Source organism: Halichoeres trimaculatus, unplaced genomic scaffold (assembly GCF_033239565.1).
Source record: "Halichoeres trimaculatus isolate MK-OKI-2021-1 unplaced genomic scaffold, fHalTri1.1 fHalTri1_scaffold_9, whole genome shotgun sequence".
Lineage (NCBI taxonomy): Eukaryota > Metazoa > Chordata > Actinopteri > Labriformes > Labridae > Halichoeres > Halichoeres trimaculatus.
Window position 1 is genome coordinate 7,456,600 of NW_027437188.1, and position 18,359 is coordinate 7,474,958.

At 40.6% G+C, this 18,359-nt stretch overlaps 2 protein-coding genes across 3 annotated transcripts in view; both read right to left on the reverse strand.

Annotated features, from left to right (window-relative positions):
• Positions 1-2,967: 2,967 nt before the first annotated feature.
• Positions 2,968-18,359, reverse strand: part of LOC141798467 (TRPM8 channel-associated factor homolog) — a 35,093-nt gene continuing 19,701 nt past the window's right edge. The window contains exons 2-13 of the mRNA XM_074680430.1: positions 13,071-13,153; positions 12,122-12,783; positions 10,898-11,114; positions 10,458-10,755; positions 7,457-7,755; positions 7,172-7,346; positions 6,912-7,006; positions 4,764-4,974; positions 4,408-4,644; positions 4,063-4,286; positions 3,789-3,902; positions 2,968-3,210 (exon numbers count right to left, since the gene is read on the reverse strand). Of these exons, the coding sequence (XP_074536531.1) occupies positions 2,968-3,210; positions 3,789-3,902; positions 4,063-4,286; positions 4,408-4,644; positions 4,764-4,974; positions 6,912-7,006; positions 7,172-7,346; positions 7,457-7,755; positions 10,458-10,755; positions 10,898-11,114; positions 12,122-12,765 (2,757 nt within the window). The 5' untranslated portion in view covers positions 12,766-12,783; positions 13,071-13,153. The remainder of the gene's footprint in view (positions 3,211-3,788; positions 3,903-4,062; positions 4,287-4,407; positions 4,645-4,763; positions 4,975-6,911; positions 7,007-7,171; positions 7,347-7,456; positions 7,756-10,457; positions 10,756-10,897; positions 11,115-12,121; positions 12,784-13,070; positions 13,154-18,359) is intronic.
• The window catches only part of LOC141798466 (TRPM8 channel-associated factor homolog), a 38,298-nt gene continuing 35,825 nt past the window's right edge, over positions 15,887-18,359 (reverse strand). For both annotated transcript variants that reach the window (XM_074680429.1, XM_074680428.1), the window contains exon 13: positions 15,887-18,050. In XM_074680429.1, the coding sequence (XP_074536530.1) occupies positions 17,808-18,050 (243 nt within the window). In that variant the 3' untranslated portion in view covers positions 15,887-17,807. The remainder of the gene's footprint in view (positions 18,051-18,359) is intronic.

An 18,359-nucleotide genomic window follows, 5' to 3' on the forward strand; every position in this document is an offset into this window, starting at 1 on the left:
TCATTTTCGCATTACTACACTCTTGCAATCGATCTCCCAAAGGTGTATCTCCCATTGCATAGTACTTGTCATCAAAACTTAAGCTACAGTTTAAATCAGAACACTCCTCCAGTCTAGATAAACCTCATCAATGGCTGATCATTAGGAAACAGACAAACTTTGTGAAACATCACTCAGATATCTCCAATGATGACAGCTGTATACTGATAGAAGCACAACAGGACGCCTATGAGTAATGATGTTAGGGTTGGACCTGAGGCTGAGGTGTGAGAAGAAACAGTCAAACACCAACCAATCTTTCCCAGTGTGATGGATAAGGCGATGAGGGATGACTCTCTGTTTACCTCTCCTGCTAAAATCTTTGTGACACACCCTTGGCCTCATGTACCTGGGCTGGGTCTTTTGCGAGTCGTCACCCTGTGCTGCAGGGCATGGGGAGGACTGCACCGGCAGTAGCCTTTAATGTGGAGCAGAGGTGTGGTATACCTGAGATGTCACCAACCCTCTCCCTCTTCATTCCTGTTTCCAGGATGTTTACTACCCTTTGATCCAAACAGGACTGTACTGCTAGCTGTTCACTCAGAAATGGAAGCACATCCAGCTGCCATAAGCTTTCTACATGTTGGTAGAGGTCATCTGACACTGGCTTGAGGGCAGTGAAGTATCATGATGAGGCTTGTGACTGGTGCTGGGCTGTTTACTGGTATCTTTCATATGCTGATGGATTTTCTTATTTTGTTCATCTTTTTTCATTTGATTCATTTAATGCATATTTCTCCATAAATTCTCAGTTTTTAGTTGTGATTTATGCCCTAAAATTGGTATATTCCATTTCTGCTTGACTAATCCAGCAGGTGGCGACATGCAGGTGGCGACATTGTTACAGAATAAGCAGAGTAAGGTCAGCCAAAACTCAGGTCAATATTTAACCCTTATGTTGTGTTTGTTCATGTAACACATCTTTGTGTTCCCGGTCAAAACTAACTTTTTTGTGTTACAGTGTCTTTTACTGACTTGAGCTCTTGTGACCAGTACAAGTTTTAACCTTCTGTTTGTTGTTTTTGGCCTGTAGGCCTCATTGAGCCTATACACGTCATATTCAAGTTCTAAAAACTATCATTTCTGTTTTATTTTGACTATAAGAAATAATCAGATTAAACAAAGTATACTGTTTATCACAGACTATTTTGGGTCAAAGTTACCAAGGGGATTTGCTTTCACCTTTCATGTTTTCAATCTCTCTTTCAGTTTTAAAGTATTTAACAGAGCTAACATTCATACTGATTTCAAGATACTTTCTTTAAAAGTTTTATAAACTTTGTGTTGTGTTACAATTAGTGCTGTCAGGCGATTAAAAAAATTAATCTAATTAATTACAGGATTTGCAATTAATTAATCTAATTAATCGCATTTTAATCTCATATCTGCTTAAGGTCCCAAAATAAAGAATTTGAATTTCAGGACATTAAAATTACATTAAAAGACACTAAAAAACATTTAAAAATAAGGTGGGAGTATTTAAAACACATTTTTAGGTACCCTGATGCATAAGGAACACATGAAAAAAGTTTTATGGTTCCATCTTTACAAAAATCTACACATTCCTGCTCCTAAGATAAGCTGATTTGATTATTAGGACGGTTTTTGCTTCTGTCACATTTTTACTCGATGTGGACTCAATTTTCACTGCAATATGAACTTCTATTCTTCTATGAGGTCAGGAGAACCAGGGCTAAAGGCTAAAAACTGTGAGGAACTATGTACAAAACACTTTATTCAAGTCTTGGATCAAAGAAAAGTGAACTATTCTCAGTTTTACATGCTCTGAACACACAAACTGTTGCTCATTGGTGCAGAGCAGCCCCAAGCTGAAACATGACACTAGGAAGATGGAAGCAAATTTTCAAAGAATTCTTTAGATTTAAATACAGGATATATATCGATCATTCAGGGCTTGTTTAATGCAGTAAAGAGTGTAGAATTATCTGTTTTTTACAGAATTGAGCTAGAGCAAATGGTTGATTTTCTGCAGATTTTCAAAAAGGACGTGCGAATAAACGCGATGTGGAAGGCAGTCACAAATCACTCTCGCTTCCCTCCCTCCGGTTTTTTCACATGTGATACATTCAGGGACTGTCGGAAATTTGAAAATCTGACGAGAACACCTCTTTTTCCAAGTAGGACACACGGTTTGTAAATGCCAGACATTTAAAAATAAGTGCGTCTTTGAACGCCCCGCGGGTTTGGGATCCAGATTAATCTGTGTTAATTTTTATAACGTGTTAATATGCGGTGTAATTAATTAATCTAATTAACGCGTTTAAATGACAGCCCTAGTTACAATCATTGTGCTTTTAATAGATTTAAAAAAATAAAAATAAAACTGCAATAAATACAGTCAGAGTGCAAATCAAAAAGGCCAGCAAGCTTAATTAATACATAAATTAATTAATTGATTTATTAATCATTTTAATAATTCTTCTCTTATCTCTCAGAAGCAAATTCCCAAGAGCAGTACACAGTTTCTGCTGATTAAGTAATAATAAAGCCATATTTCAGTTCCAGCAAAGCCCTATCAATCAAAGTATTTCTGTTTTATGAATCTGTCGAAATTACAATCACCTCACGTGAGTAAAAATCTGTCCATTCCCGATCTGAATTAGCACTCTTGCAAGAATAACTAGTTCATAAAACATAAATGCTTAAAAACACAAAAAGTTCAGAGAAAAATCATCAAGTAATCATCTTTCAAGGGCCGGGATTGACTACAGGCGGGTTATGTCTCTCAGTGGAAAAAAATCTATCTGTCTGTGCATGAGAATATCATTACACTGTATTTAACCCTCAGGACTTAGAACGTGGCAGATATAAGTCATGCATGATTTTTGTGAATTGGCCCCTTAAGTTCAGATATTTGATTGTCGGTGAACTCCTCCCTCTCCTCTTTTCTCTGCAGCAGTCTGAAACTCAGTTGTACTTGACCATGGGATGGTCATCCCAGGGGGGCAGCTTTGAGAGCTTCTCCTCTGTCTTCGTTTCGATTGGCCAGCCCCAGGCCTTGAAGAATCCACACAGGTTCATGTTCACGGTCTGGGAGAAGGTCTCAGCATACAGGTTCATCTTTCCTGGGTTGCCTTTTGGGAATTTGCTCATCTTGTGATAGGCTGCAAACACCTTCTTATAGGCATCCCAGCCAAACTTTTCCTGGAGCTATTAAGAAGACAGAACATGATTGGTTAAAACCAGAGTTAATGCAAACATCACCATTTTTACATTTGGTAGATATTTAAGGTCTTTATCTCTTAACAGCAGTCTACATGTATGGAGGGTCGTTCCTGACAACTGATAAACTGCCTTTCACCTTCTCAGTGAGTCTCAGTGGAAGTGGCTTTTTAAAGCTCTTTCCTGATTGGTCCGAGGTAGAGGACAGCAAACTGGTTGGACTGACTGAACCACCACCTGAGTGAAGGCTGAGAGATGAGCCACATGTTGGCTCTTCTCCCACCTCCCTTTCATATAATCAATTATTTTCAGTTCTTTTGTCTGCAGATGTCCAAGTGGTAAAAAGGGATTTTTTTATTTTTATTTAAATCTTTTTTAGTGAAGATGAAGAGGACTTCAATATAGCTTCCGGCCCAATTTACAAATTAGTTTCAAATGAGAGATCAAAATCCCACTCACAAAGTAAAAAAGAAAGAATGTCTTTGCTTCTGTTGTTTTGTCTTATCTTGCTGAATAAAACCAGACAAAGTACCCGCACCTTGCACTGCCAAAAGTCATTCTCTCACCTGTATGTATGTCTCCAGGGCCATCCACATGCTCCAGCCGTTGAGTTTCCTTCCTCCCTTGACAAACCCCTCAATTCGTTTGGTTCGGCTTGCGGGAGAAATTGCACCATGGGCCTTTAGAAGAAGAATTATATGATGTGAAACTATTTGATCCCTGTAAAATTCAAGACTTTTCAATGAATGTGACCATAAAGAAATAAAGTGCTTTTCCATTTTATCTTCTCTTGATATAAAAGTTGCGTCAAAATGCACTTAAATAATAGAACTACTCTACCTTCCCCTTGCCCATTCCAAACACAGTTTCATGCACATACATAGACCACAGGTTGCATGTACACTCTGTGGTGTGAGGTGGGAATTCCCAGCAGCCCCTCTGTTGGTTGTGTCCCATTTCATGAATGGGAGCCCACAGGCCTTTAGTACGAGCCTGTTCCACGCTGACCAGTGCCGCTGCTGATGCCTTATGCATCATAATAGGGTAACCTGCATGCATCCAACCTGGGAGGAGAAACAGATTGTTAGGCTTCATTTCTGCTATTTAAAACATGCAAAAAACAGTTTATTAACTGATGTACAAGTATAAAGATGAAACCTGAAAAAGAGTCAAAACCAAGCTCACCATGAGAAATCTGTACATCTGCTACGAAGCGCTCTTTACGTGGAAATTTGTGTGGAATGGAAGCCAGGTCAGCCACGGCCTTCGTTATGACGTCCCAGTGAACTGCCAGCTCATCAGGGCGGTCCAGGTTTCTGACAACTTCTGAGGGTACTGTTATGATGAGGTTGGCAAACTCCAGCTCTGCCCAGGGTGAGGGAGCTGTGCGCAGGACTGACCACTCAGCTGCTGTGGTCACACCTGAAAAGAACACCAGGGGATTGAGCAAAGATCATGTTTAACAGTTTAGCCTTGAAGTTTGCCTTCTTCACACTGACCTGAAATCTAAAACAACAAAAACACACCAGCAGCAGACTCACCAGATTTATAGTATGGTGCAGGTACAGCTATCTGCACGGTGACCTCTAACCCCTCCTCTTTGGTTTTGGGTGGAGCCACCAGGTAGATGAGTCCGCCCCACAGGTTCCACACCTGCAGCATCGCTGAGTCAACAGGAAATCTCTCATGAACACGTGGTGCTCTCTTCAGCACATTACTGTTCAGCCTGTCTGTTTGACAGCCTATCTGGATCTGAGGATGACATGAGTCATGTGTCACTGATTGTGAATTTGTTCAGTGAATATCAAAATTCAAAGCTGGAGAGATGGATATGGTATTGACTGTGGTACTTTCAGAATGAATATTGTTTAGTGGTGTGTCCATCACTCTTAACATCATCAACCAATCAAAATCAAGGGGACAAGACTTCTGATGTCAAGAAAAAATAAATACAGAGGACAAGTAACCACACTTGTGTTTTTCTGAGTGTAATATTTTTAGTTGTGGAGCATAGACTGTATAACATCCATGATGCCACCTCTATTTATGAATCAGAGTTTTGAAGAAAATCATCTTTGGGGCAATATTGGAAATGCTGTCAAAAGAGGCAGGTTTTGAACCTCCTCACCTGAACTGCTATAAGGTGCCCACCTGTCAGCCAGGTGAGCTGTGTCTCTGATTGGCCGAACACTTGGGGCTCTAATTTTGTGGCGCAGCGCAGGGGCCTGCGTAGTGCTAATTTTGTGCGGCGCACCACCGTGCGCTGCCAATTTGACAATTTGGTAGACCGTCTGCGCAGGGATGGGAGTGACTGCCCGCCAGGGGGAGTTGATAGCACACCAGGGGGAGGCGTAGGCAGATTCATTTTGGCGCAGTGACAATTTTGTGCCAAAAAAGTGCGCTGAAAGCTCGCCAGCTCCAACCTGGTCTATCCTCGGCACAAGGCGGAGCGCACCCCACGCAGCTGTAATTTGGTGACAGGCGCACATGTGCGCACATGTCATCAAAGCCTCAAAGGCAGGTTTCCAGAGTGTCAGGCACATTTTAATGCAATATACAATCACAGTAATCGCTGTTTAATGTGACTGTCTGAACCAGTATATACATTTGTATCTATATTAATTTTCCCGTCGCATCAGATGTCGGATTAAAGCCGTTTGTCATAATGGAAAGTTAACCTAACGGCAGCTGGAAGTTTGATGCACATCTTACAATTAAACAATTAACAGCCTTAACATCTGATACTGAGTATATATCTGGTTCTCTCATTTCATTTAATTCAAAGAAAAGTGGGAGAGAAAAGACAAAGTAAAAAGAGACAAAATAAATGTTTTACCCGTGATTTCCCATATTTCTCTGTTTTAGTCTTTATTTTTAACGTGATCTAAAAAGATGGAGTACGTTATTGTAAGGAGGATGAGGTGGAGACACTGGGAGAGTATACAGTATATCACCAAAGGTTCTGCTATTTGGCGACGACAGACCAGGAGTGTAGGTGGATCAAAAGTATTCTGAATGGATAAGCTAGCTGTGTAACTGTCTCCTAATTATGTTTGCTATTAATGACAAAGGAACAGATTAAATCTGTCCCGGGAGTTGGCCCACAAGGTGACACGCTTCGTGTCCTCTGATGTGCTCCGCTGTCCATTCTCCTGCTGCAGGAACAGCGGCTCTGACCGTCTCCGCTACCAGCACTGTTTCCGTGGTGCTAGGGATCACTCAGACCAATCAGATGCTGCGCCTCGGCCACAGGGCATTTAAAGGCGAGAAGAGGCGCTCATTTGATTGGTGAAAACAGCGCTCTGCTGTGTTAAACCCACTCAAGGCTTTTCTCCTCCCTCTCTGTTATTTGCACGGAGGGAGGTGTGGACGCGCAGCTCTGCGCTCCTCTGCGCTCCTCTGCGCTCCTCTGCGCCTTGACTGTGCCTCTCCTGGCACTGCAGGAAACTTGCAAAGTGCACCGGTCACGCTCTGTCCGCACGGGGAAGGCCGGCACAGGGCAGGTGCGCCTGTGCCTGCGCCTGGTCTACGAAATTAGAGCCCTTGATCTTAAAATCAAAATATAAAAAATTCCCCTCCAAAATGTGTAAGCTGATAGATGTGTGAATGTCTTCATTTCTCAGCCCTGTAAGTGTCCTCCTGACAGAAACCCCATGAGGTGATGCTGAAAGAAAGTCTGTGTGCAGTACCTTCCATCCCTTCTTCACAATCTTCTCTGGGAGCGCCACATAGGTCCTCATACCAGGGGTCAGGTAAAGACCTGTGCTCACCCACTCCTCCCCTCCTTACACACACACACACACACACACACACACACACACACACACACACACACAGATTATATAGACCTCATTATTACCTCAACACATTTCTCTTCTTTGCTTCTGAACAGTTTTGGACATGAGCTCATAAATGCTTTCCATGTTTGTCTACCAGCGTGACTCCTAACCTGCTGTGTCAACATTCACCACAACCTTGTGGTTATGGACAACTGGCAGCAAGGGATTGTTCTTGATGAGGTGGGGCAGAAGGGCATCAGGATTTGGGCAGGCCTTGTACACATCTGTTCCCACAGTGAGGAGCAGGTGGTCTTTGGGACTCTTGACAGGGCACTTGTCACAGACCTCAAAAGAATAAAGTGATGTTCAATAATAATAATAATATTTTAAATATATAATATCATCAGGACAGTATCATGGCTGCTGTACATTTCAATGTGGTTTTGCATTCTCACTTGAGGCAAGCCAGATGTTTTGAAGATTTCAGTGAGGCTGGAGAGAACCTGTGAGTAGGAGCAGCAGTCATGGGACTTCATGTACAAAAAGTTGGAGCAGTCTTGGCCCAACTTTCTAAGGTTCTCCTGGTCCTGCTTGGTAAGTTTTTCCCCCTTAGTAATGTGGCCAGCAAAGCTGTGAAGCAACTTGCGGAAGTGGTAGTTTTCTTTGGCCTTGCTGGGCTCAGGAGTCTTGTACACACCTCCTTTGATTGTTCCACCCAGCAGGGTCAGGCCCATTTTGTTCAGGATATGATTCCCTGAAAGACAATATAACAGCACATCTGATCGAAAAACCCAAAATAAAAACATATACATACCGTATAAATAACAGATGAGCTGATACAACAGAATGGATTTGTGGTGAATTAAATTGAGCTTTTGGGCCTTATAAATCATTAAACTGAAAGGTGCAGAAACACAGATATTCACAGATATCTGATGCTGTGATGTAGGCCATATTTACATGCCCATCAGAGCATGTCCAGGCAGCCACATGTGCAGCAAAATCTGCCTCAGCCAAAAGCCATGTGAGTGGATGAGGTGTGGTCCCTGCAGCAAGCATACATCAACTTGGACCCCACATGAAGGAGTTACAGTGACTTCCTGGTTCATGGCTAGATATCAGCATTTGACTAGACGCCAAAGACACATTTAACTGTAGAACATGACTCAACAGGTGATGCTTTATGAAGGCTTGAAAAACTTTTTTTTATTAAATGAAGAGCAAATGAAGAGAAAATCCAAAGAAATGGAGGAGTTTTAAATGATGGATAAAAACATTACTTCCTGTTGACAGTAAGGAGCTCTGTACATTGAGCTGAAACAGGCACATGGATATGTTCAGGATGACACACTTAACAAGTGTTGGTATTTTGGTCCTGAAACAACATAATACAGGAGAGATATTGAGGTTTCCCTGATGCTGAAGAAATGGTCATTTTGGTGGTGTTTTATAACCACATCCAGTGAGTTACAAAAAATATCTTTAATAAATTTTTATAGTGAATGTGTGTAGCACATACAAGCCAAGTTTGTAGTTGATAAGATAAAAAACCTAGTACAAGTTCAATGAAATACAAAGGCTATAAATTGTCAAAATCCAATTTTTACATCCAAATTGCAAATTTCCTGTTTAGAATTCACAATGGTCTCAAGAGACTTTTTTGCAGGTCTAGGCATGATAGTTATGGGCAAAAAATTTCAGGGCTGTAGCTCAAAGTCGGAAGGGCTGCAGTTTTGGGCCCCTGGATGGCGCTATGGAGCATTAATGTTTGCAAAACCAGCGATAGAAATGCACTCAGGCTGTGATGGTGAACACTTTTGTGCATTTTGGTCCTGATCCAACATTGTACAAGTGAGCTATTAAGGTTTTCATAAAGGGTCTGAAATGGTCAAATTTTGCGGTCATTTGTGGCCACGCCCACTGAGTTACAAAAAATCTTTTAAAAACTTGTCATCATCAGTGTTTGTAGCATAAACAAGCCAAGTTTGGAGTTGATTAGATGAAACTCCTGAGAGTAGTTGGTTGAATACCCTGTAACTGTAATTCCTTCTGTTGCCATTTGGGGGCGCTGTACTTTCTGGTGAAATTAATGACATGGTTGCGTCTGGGCTATTACACTGAACATGTGTGTCCGTTTTTGTGAAGATCAGACATAGTTGAAAAAATGCAGAACTTTTAGCCCTTGTCCTGGCCACGCCCATTGTGATTCTATAAATGTTTTAATCACTTTTGATTATCAATATGTCTAGCATATAAAAGCCAAGTTTGGAGTTGATCCCGTCTAATACCTTAGACTAATTCGTTCAAATACATACCCTATAAATCTTCAAAATCTGATGTTTAAGTCCAAACCACAAACTTCCTGTTCAGAATTCACCATGGTCATAAGAGACTTTTCTGTAGGTCTAGGCATGATAGTTACGCCTGCAAAATTTCAGGACTCTAGCTTAAAGTAGCCTGAGGGGCAGCAGTTTTATGCCACTAGGGGTGCCATAGAGCTTTTTTTTTTTTTCTGCACTAATACTGGATTCATACATTTCACAGCCGACTAAATTTTGAGGCTAAGTGCGTTCACGTTAAGAGGGCCTTTCGACGCACCTGCGGTTGGCAGGCTCTGGCCCTAATAAAGCAAGACTGAATCACTTTGACCTGAAGGTATAAGCTGGAAGTGATGATTCAGTGGATGGTCTGGTTCATTTAAGATTTACCCACTGAGGGTTGGACTGTCTGCCTTTGATGATGGGACAGGTGAGTTTGTTAGCACTCTGTGTGATTGTGCCTTTATGGATCTGCTTTATGGATCTATGGGTTGAGTTCTCTAGCTGAGACAATAAGCTGTGCTGTCCTTATACCATTCAACAATTGTTGTGGTTCTTTTCTGTTTCACAGCCTTGTAGAATTCTTTACTAACTTCCTTGAGTACTGCTGTGCCATGCTTCTATCTCTGTGTGATGGTTGCCCTGCTTTCTGACAGCTCTTTGGCTTAATTAGAAACAAACCTGCCTGACAACATGTTTGACATGTCTAATGATTAATTTCATTTTGGGCACAACCCAAAGTTAGTCTTCTAAGCTGCTGGTATCTGGACATACATTTGTTGTTCATGTCTGTTGATCAGCTTTTGGTTACTTTGTTTTTACCTTTGTGGTGTTATTCTGATGAGTCTGGACAATTATGGACCCAGGTTTTGTTTGTCTTAAAAATGCTTGTTTTATCAACTGAGCCTGGATAAGTACATCTTTTGTTTTTTTGTGTTTGCAGAATAAATCATATATTTTTCCTTATTTTTGTATGGTGGAATTTCTGTGACAAACACTATTGTATAATAACTCTTTATCAGAATCTCACAGTGTGACAGGACATTAAATGTTTAAGAACACTGAAACAAAATCATCGTCACTTTGATAAGCATGCATTTATGTTCTTCAGTCACATGTTATGAGTGCTTTATCATACCTGGAAAATCTGTGACGACATTCTTCCCACGGTGTTTCTGTGCCCAGTACCAGGCATGTCCACCTATCACCAGACCTCCACCCTCTGCCACAAAGTCTAGAATCTCTGCTGCATGATCATCACTGCCTGCTGCATTTACATACACACTCAGGTCCTCTCTGAAGCCAGATACCTCACACTTTAGGCCGGATTTGCTGAGAGTTCTGAGTGCAGATTTTACTTTAGGGGATATACCAATGACCCCCTGACGACCCTCATCCAACCAACGTCCAGCATTGCTCCAGAATTTAGACAGGCTCTGTTATAAGAGAAACATTGCAAGATAGTAAATTTTAATCATATTTATAGATTTAATTGCTGGTGACCAAAAGTTAATGTACAAAAGTTAGAGGTAAAGTTACAATATCAATTTAAAGATAACAAGACAACTTCATCTTTACCTCTCGCCCCAGAAATCCATCATGAGAAATCACAATGACACGTCCCTGCCCGTAGTACGCTCCTGCAGCGAATGCCTGTCCACCCCCTGTGGTCCCGATGGGAAAAGCCAGGGGCCCATGGATCAGAATTTCGGAAAACAAGGAACCACCCTGCAGGTCAAACTCTGGAACCCCATCCAGTAAGAACTCCAGGTCATCCTCAAAGTCTTTACCAATACTGTTTGTGGAAAGAGGAGAGGAAGCTACAGTCTATTACAGTATCACAGTCAAGAACATGTGCACACATCAGTAATTTCCTACTTTAATAAAGACTTCTTTAGTTTTAGAATTCTCTATATTTATTTCACCAGGAATTTATTTTGTTTCCACATAAAAAAAGATTTATTGAAGCAAGAGAGGCATTTATGCATTTCTGTTTAAAGTTTATGAAGCCCAACAATGGGACTTTATTTTGAATGGTGACTTTAACTTTGACCTTGAGTGAGGCGGAAAGGTGGAATTGAGGTGTGCTTGTTGCCTCCTAGACAACAGCTACAATGCACTTAGCATGCAATATAAGAAATTAGGTAAGTAGCACAAAAGTTTTCTGTATTGTATTTCTGGGTTGGAAAAGGTACCAGGACATTCTATCCAAGTAAAAGTACAGTTACTTTGATTAAGTGTGACATAAGTAGGGATACTAAGTAACAGTTTGTGGATCTACTCACATACAAGTAAAAATCAATTTATGCACTAATCATGAAAAAAGCATTAACCACCCCTTAAAAAACATTAACTCTTATATGAGACATTGGGGACTCATATGCAGCTGGCCTCTGGTGATACTGTGTTTTTTTTTCTTTTCGTACTCTCACAAAGTCTGTACACTCAAGAGTAAATCTGCTGTTCCTTTCGTTAAAAACTGCTTTTTGTCATTATTTTCCTGTCATGATTTCAATTGCTGCATGCCACTCCAACTCTGCACTTAATTTGTTCTTCATTAACTTCAATTGGCTGATCAATAGTCTTTAATTTACTGCTTGTGTAACTTGATGAGTGATTACAGCATAACTGCCTGATGACTCTCTAAACCTTAAGGTAAACAAGAAATCTTTGCTTTTACATCACCAATAGCTTAAGGCATGATTTTAAAACTCCTGTGAGCAACTCTTCAGGTTGCATTGACTTAACATAGCGTAACATGTTATAGATGTGCAATAAAATGAAAGTTTAGTGTACACTTACACCACAGCCATCCAGGAGGATGGGATCTGCTGGTGGACAGGTATGCACTCTGCCACACCCTGATGTTCAGAGAAGTAGATCCCTGCCACACCAGACACCTTGTTCCCAGGAAACTGAAGCAGTGTGTTGACCTTTGGGTGACATGAAGCCCACTGCCATGACTGCCCAGCCATCAGTACTCCTCCTCCAGATTTCATAAATGCCACCAGGTCCTTCACCTCTTCATCCACAGTGTAGGCAGTGGTCACATACACACCAGCCCCCAGGCTTTTATCAAAGCCCCCCACAACTTTGGTTTGGAAGCTGGATTTATTGAGATTATCAGCGACTGCCTTGACTTCATTGTGGACTGCCACAGACGGGTTGTTAGATCCATCTCCTCTCAGCCAGACCAAAGCGTTCCCCACCAAAGAAGGACATTTGGTCAGGTAGCTCTCATGACCAAAGACCACAATTCTTCCTTTGCCGTACAGTGAAGCAGCCATAAGGACCTGGCCTTGTGTGTTCATTGCTATGGGAAAGGCATGGTCTCCAATCAGCACCAGGTCACAGGGAACACTGGTCCCACAGAGGTCCACCTCTTTTAAACCTCTCACCAGAGAGACGTAGGCCTCTTCATGGTGGTCTACAGGTGGACTAAACATGGTGAGAATGTGGAAGGTCTGGAAGTAAAAAGAAGAGGGGGAGAAAGGTAAGTCCGAGGTTAGCTTGTGAGGGTGAACATATACACCTATAGGTGTCAGATGAGTCAGATGGGTGTTCTGGAAAAGTGAGTGCTAATAGAGATTACACATTAAAAGAAGAACTCCTGATGACTAATCCAAGTATTATTTAAAAAAAAGAAAAACACGGTCAAAAAATTTTCTTTCAAGATCAAATTAAACTGGGATAAAGATTGGTTAAGACTTCCATCATGACAAAAAACTGCACTAAAACATAAGTTACTTACTTTTTTCTGGATGCTAAGTTGTCTTCAAGCTTGTGTTGACTGTGGCACAGCTGTAACCCAGACTGGCAACAAAACAAGACAACCTGACATGTCAGAGGAGGAAAGATAAATGAGGGCATGAACAGGATTTTGCATAAAAATGAGAACAGGAGGAGGTGGTTGAGCAAGTTCAACCAAGTTACAGACATTTATTGATGCTAAGATCAGACACCAAAGAGCAGTCAGAGCAAACAGACAATGGACTTTCTCGTTTTTGTGGGTATGTTATTGAACGCACCCAGCGACACACCCAGGGTGTGACTGTTTTAGAAACCTGTTTATTCTGACACATTATGTCAGTATTAGAGTCTACCCAGAGCACTTTGCACAGGGTATTGGATTAAACCAGCCACGTCATCCTAACAACACTGAGAAGTAGTTTTTTTAATTTAGTTATACAGATAAATCAGTAGCAACTCAGGAAGGATTCCTTTGTGTCCAAAGTAATCCACGCTAATTATTTGTAGAGCACATTGTATAAAACAATAGCATTTCTCTGACAGGCTGCACAGTAAAAACAATAAATCATAAAAGATCATAACAGAAGGACATGAAGAACAAAACAAGATTAACGCAGAATACAGGAGGCCACACCTTACAGCCCTTGCCATCTTCCACAGCCACAACTCTCTGTGCTCAGCGCTCTCAGGAGAGAGCTGTTTACTACCGGACTCTCATTCTCCATTACTCTTTCTGTGCAATAAAGACTCTTAAAACTGCTTCCTTGCCTCCGCCTCGCTTTTGGGTCCAGCGAGTACCTGGGCTAGTTCTGCCCAGAACTGTAACAGTATAGTCCCTAATCGAAAAGTTAAAATAAATTATTGTAAGAATTTCATATTTCCCTGAAAGAAATGCAACAAAATATTCATCAATTTCCTGTTTTAATTTAAGGGCAGATTGTCTTCAAGAGAATGTACAGACGGAAAACAATATGTAAATGTAATTAACAGGTAATACCAAATAATGATAAACTTTATTCATATGGTATTTATATTCTTTCAAATAGGGTTGCTTAGTGTTTTATTGATTGAAAATAAAATAAGATAAATAAATAAATGTAAATTAAGATAGAGATGAAAGGTAGTCAAGATTAAAACCACAAAAATAACAATAGAACCAAACGTTCACTTCAGGCATCAAATAGGAAATAAATGTTAAAGTAACAGGGACTTGACCCTGGACTGCATTCGTTTTTTGGTTCTTCCAACATAAAGCTACGATTCATTTTCGTGAATCGATGGAAACCTAACCTGACCTTCCTTCAAAACATGTTTTGCATGTCAGTCGGCGTATTCACATATGCTGGAGATCATTTCTCAAAAATTGGGCAGAAAAAAGGTTTAATCTGTGTTATTACCAACATTGACTTGCCAAACCCAAATAAACACTAGCTACAAGGAGAAACCAGGTGCAGTGAACATGAACATATTTAAGAAAAAGAAAAAAAATTAAAAAAATGTCAAAATGACCTTTAACGGATATGAAAATGATAATAGCTAAGTGTGTATCACCCAAAATTGTCAAGACAGAAGAATGCTGAAACAACTTTATACTTCTGACAAGTGCACCACCATTTGTCTGTCACTCTCTCTCTCTTTCACGGCTCCAGCTGTGGCTCCATGAGCGACATGACTGTGATCGTCTCTCTCTCCACCCGTTCTAACTCCATCTGATGAATTTCAGCATCAGTATATTCGAGTTCATAAATAAATCCCCTTGGCTCTGTGCAAAATGTAATGTCATCTTCATCAGTGCCGTAGTCAGACATGTTATCGTTAACTTTTTTCAGTTGTAATGACAGTGCCAACGCGCGCCGATCAGCTGGATGCACCACGCGGCGCAGTGATATGCACCAGAAAGTAGTGCCAATCGATAACAGAGTCTGACTTTTTTCCGGTTTGCAGTTTTGTGATGCAAATTTATCACTCTTTTGAACATCACTCTTAAGACAGCGCTGATGTACGTAACGGATCCAGATGAGGATGCTATACAGGTCCATGTCAAAAAATCCGAACTATCCCTTTAACAGCTCCTCATATGTCTTTTTTTCAGGCTTTGCAGGGCTGAGATTCTTCAACAGGCTGTAAGTCTGACTGCTGACAGAACTGAGCAATATTGCTTTCTATCGATAATCACCTATTATCGCATGATCTTTATAAAAAACTGATGGGGTACTTCAAAATATTCCTCTCAACTCTAATTTTGGCTGTCAAAAGGAGCAGTTCTTCCTGCCAGAGTCACTGCCATCTTCTCGGGCTGTTGTTCGCGCTTTCAGTCACTCAGCTTCACTTCGGTACTATGCTGCTGCTTGGCATTCCCTCTTATGCATGTTTAGTTTAGTTTGTCTTTAGTTCATGCTTGATAACATAAAAAAACTAAGTACAATACAAAAACAAAATAAGTCTCAAAATGAATGAAAAGAAGCAGAAAGAAGAAAAAGTCTTATGGTATCTGCTCCTTCACTCACATAATGATCAAATAGACAATCAGACAACCAAAAATACAGCCAACATGCCTTTAGATTTGCAGAAAAAAAAATACACTAATAATATTAATTTGAGCATTCTACCTTATCCCAATGCACTCTGAAGTGCCATTTATATAGTAACTCCCCACGGAGACAGATCTGTGCAACACTGAATGAGTTTATTTTATTTCACTTGTGTTGAGAACAAACAGACAATTTCTTCTTCAACGGTCCAGAAAAACAACTCTGTCTCTTAAGTGTAGACCCTGTGGTCCACAGCCAGCACCACCTGTTGGTCAAACATTGTAACGCTCTCATTTTCGAATTACTACACTCTTGGAATCGATCTCCCAAAGGTGTATCTCCCATTTCATAGTACTTGTCATCAAAACTTAAGCTACAGTTTAAATCAGAACACTCCTCCAGTCTAGATAAACCTCATCAATGGCTGATCATTAGGAAACAGACAAACTTTGTGAAACATCACTCAGATATCTCCAATGATGACAGCTGTATACTGATAGAAGCACAACAGGACGCCTATGAGTGATGATGTTAGGGTTGGACCTGAGGCTGAGGAAGGAGAAGGAACAGTCAAACACCAACCAATCTTTCCCAGTGTGATGGATGAGGCGATGAGGGATGACTCTCTGTTTACCTCTCCTGCTAAAATCTTTGTGACACACCCTTGGCCTCATGTACCTTGGCTGGGTCTTTTGCGAGTCGTCACCCTGTGCTGCAGGGCATGGGGAGGACTGCACCGGCAGTAGCCTTTAATGTGGAGCAGAGGTGTGGTATACCTGAGATGTCACCAACCCTCTCCCTCTTGATGCCTGTTTCCTGGATGTTTACTACCCTTTGATCCAAACAGGACTGTACTTCTAGCTGTTCACTCGGAAATGGTAGCACATCCAGCTGCCATAAGCTTTCTACATGTTGGTAGAGGTCATCTGACACTGGCTTGAGGGCAGTGAAGTATCATGATGAGGCTTGTGACTGGTGCTGGGCTGTTTACTGGTATCTTTCATATGCTGATGGATTTTCTTATTTTGTTTATCTTTTTTTCATTTGACTCATTTAATGCATATTTCTCCATAAATTCTCAGTTTTTAGTTGTGATTTATGCCCTAAAATTGGTATATTCCATTTCTGCTTGACTAATCCAGCAGGTGGCGACATGCAGGTGGCAACATTGATACAGAATAAGCAGAGTAAGGTCAGCCAAAACGCAGGTCAATATTTAACCCTTATGTTGTGTTTGTTCATGTAACACATCTTTGTGTTCCCGGTCAAAACTAACTTTTTTGTGTTACAGTGTCTTTTACTGACTTGAGCTCTTGTGACCAGTACAAGTTTTTACCTTCTGTTTGTTGTTTTTGGCCTGTAGGCCTCATTGAGCCTATACGCGTCATATTCAAGTTCTAAAAACTATCATTTCTGTTTTATTTTGACTATAAGAAATAATCAGATTAAACAAAGTATACTGTTTATCACAGACTATTTTGGGTCAAAGTTACCAAGGGGATTTACTTTCACCTTTCATGTTTTCAAAATCTCTTTCAGTTTTAAAGTATTTAACAGAGCTAACATTCATACTGAATTCAAGATACTTTCTTTAAAAGTTTTATAAACTTTGTGTTGTGTTACTATCATTGTGCATTCAATAGATTTAAAATCATAAAAATAAAACTGCAATAAATACAGTTAGAGTGCAAATCAAAAAGGCCAGCAAGCTTAATTAATACATAAATTAATTAATTGAAGCAAATTCCCAAAAGCAGTACACAGTTTCTGCTGATTAAGTAATAATAAAGCCATATATCAGTTCCAGCAAAGCCCTATCGATCAAAGTATTTCTGTTTTATGAATCTGTCGAAATTACAATTACCTCACGTGAGTAAAAATCTGTCCATTCCCGATCTGAATTAGCACTCTTGCAAGAATAACTAGTTCATAAAACATAAATGCTTAAAAACACAAAAAGTTCAGAGAAAAATCATCAAGTAATCATCTTTCAAGGGCCGGGATTGACTTCAGGGGGGTTATGTCTCTCAGTGGAAAAAAATTTATGTCTGTGCATGAGAATATCATTACACTGTATTTAACCCTCAGGACTTAGAACGTGGCAGATACAAGTCATGCATGGTTTTTGTGAATTGGCCCCTTAAGTTCAGATATTTGATTGTCAGTGAACTCCTCCCTCTCCTCTTTTCTCTGCAGAAGTCTGAAGCTCAGTTGTACTTCACCATGGGATGGTCATCCCAGGGGGGCAGCTTTGAGAGCTTCTCCTCTGTCTTCGTTTCGATTGGCCAGCCCCAGGCCTTGAAGAATCCACACAGGTTCATGTTCACGGTCTGGGAGAAGGTCTCAGCGTACAGGTTCATCTTTCCTGGGTTGCCTTTTGGGAATTTGCTCATCTTGTGATAGGCTGCAAACACCTTCTTATAGGCATCCCAGCCAAACTTTTCCTGGAGCTACAAAGAAGAAAACAGCTTAGGTGAGAAAAAAACAAAAAACATTTTTAGCATTTCAGGAGTGTGTGATGCATACAACCAGGTCAGGAAACTACGGTCGCTAAAAGTGTCATGGGCCAACAGTCTCTTTTCCTACTAATGACCTTCAGTACATGTTGTTATTCAGACTGGAGAGAAGACACACACAGAGCTCTCACTCATGGACCTATGTTTGTATAAAATTCAGTAAGTTGATTAATTTGAACATTTCCTTAAGTTGATATTATTCTAATATTATCTGTTATATGTAGGGATGCACGATAACTATCG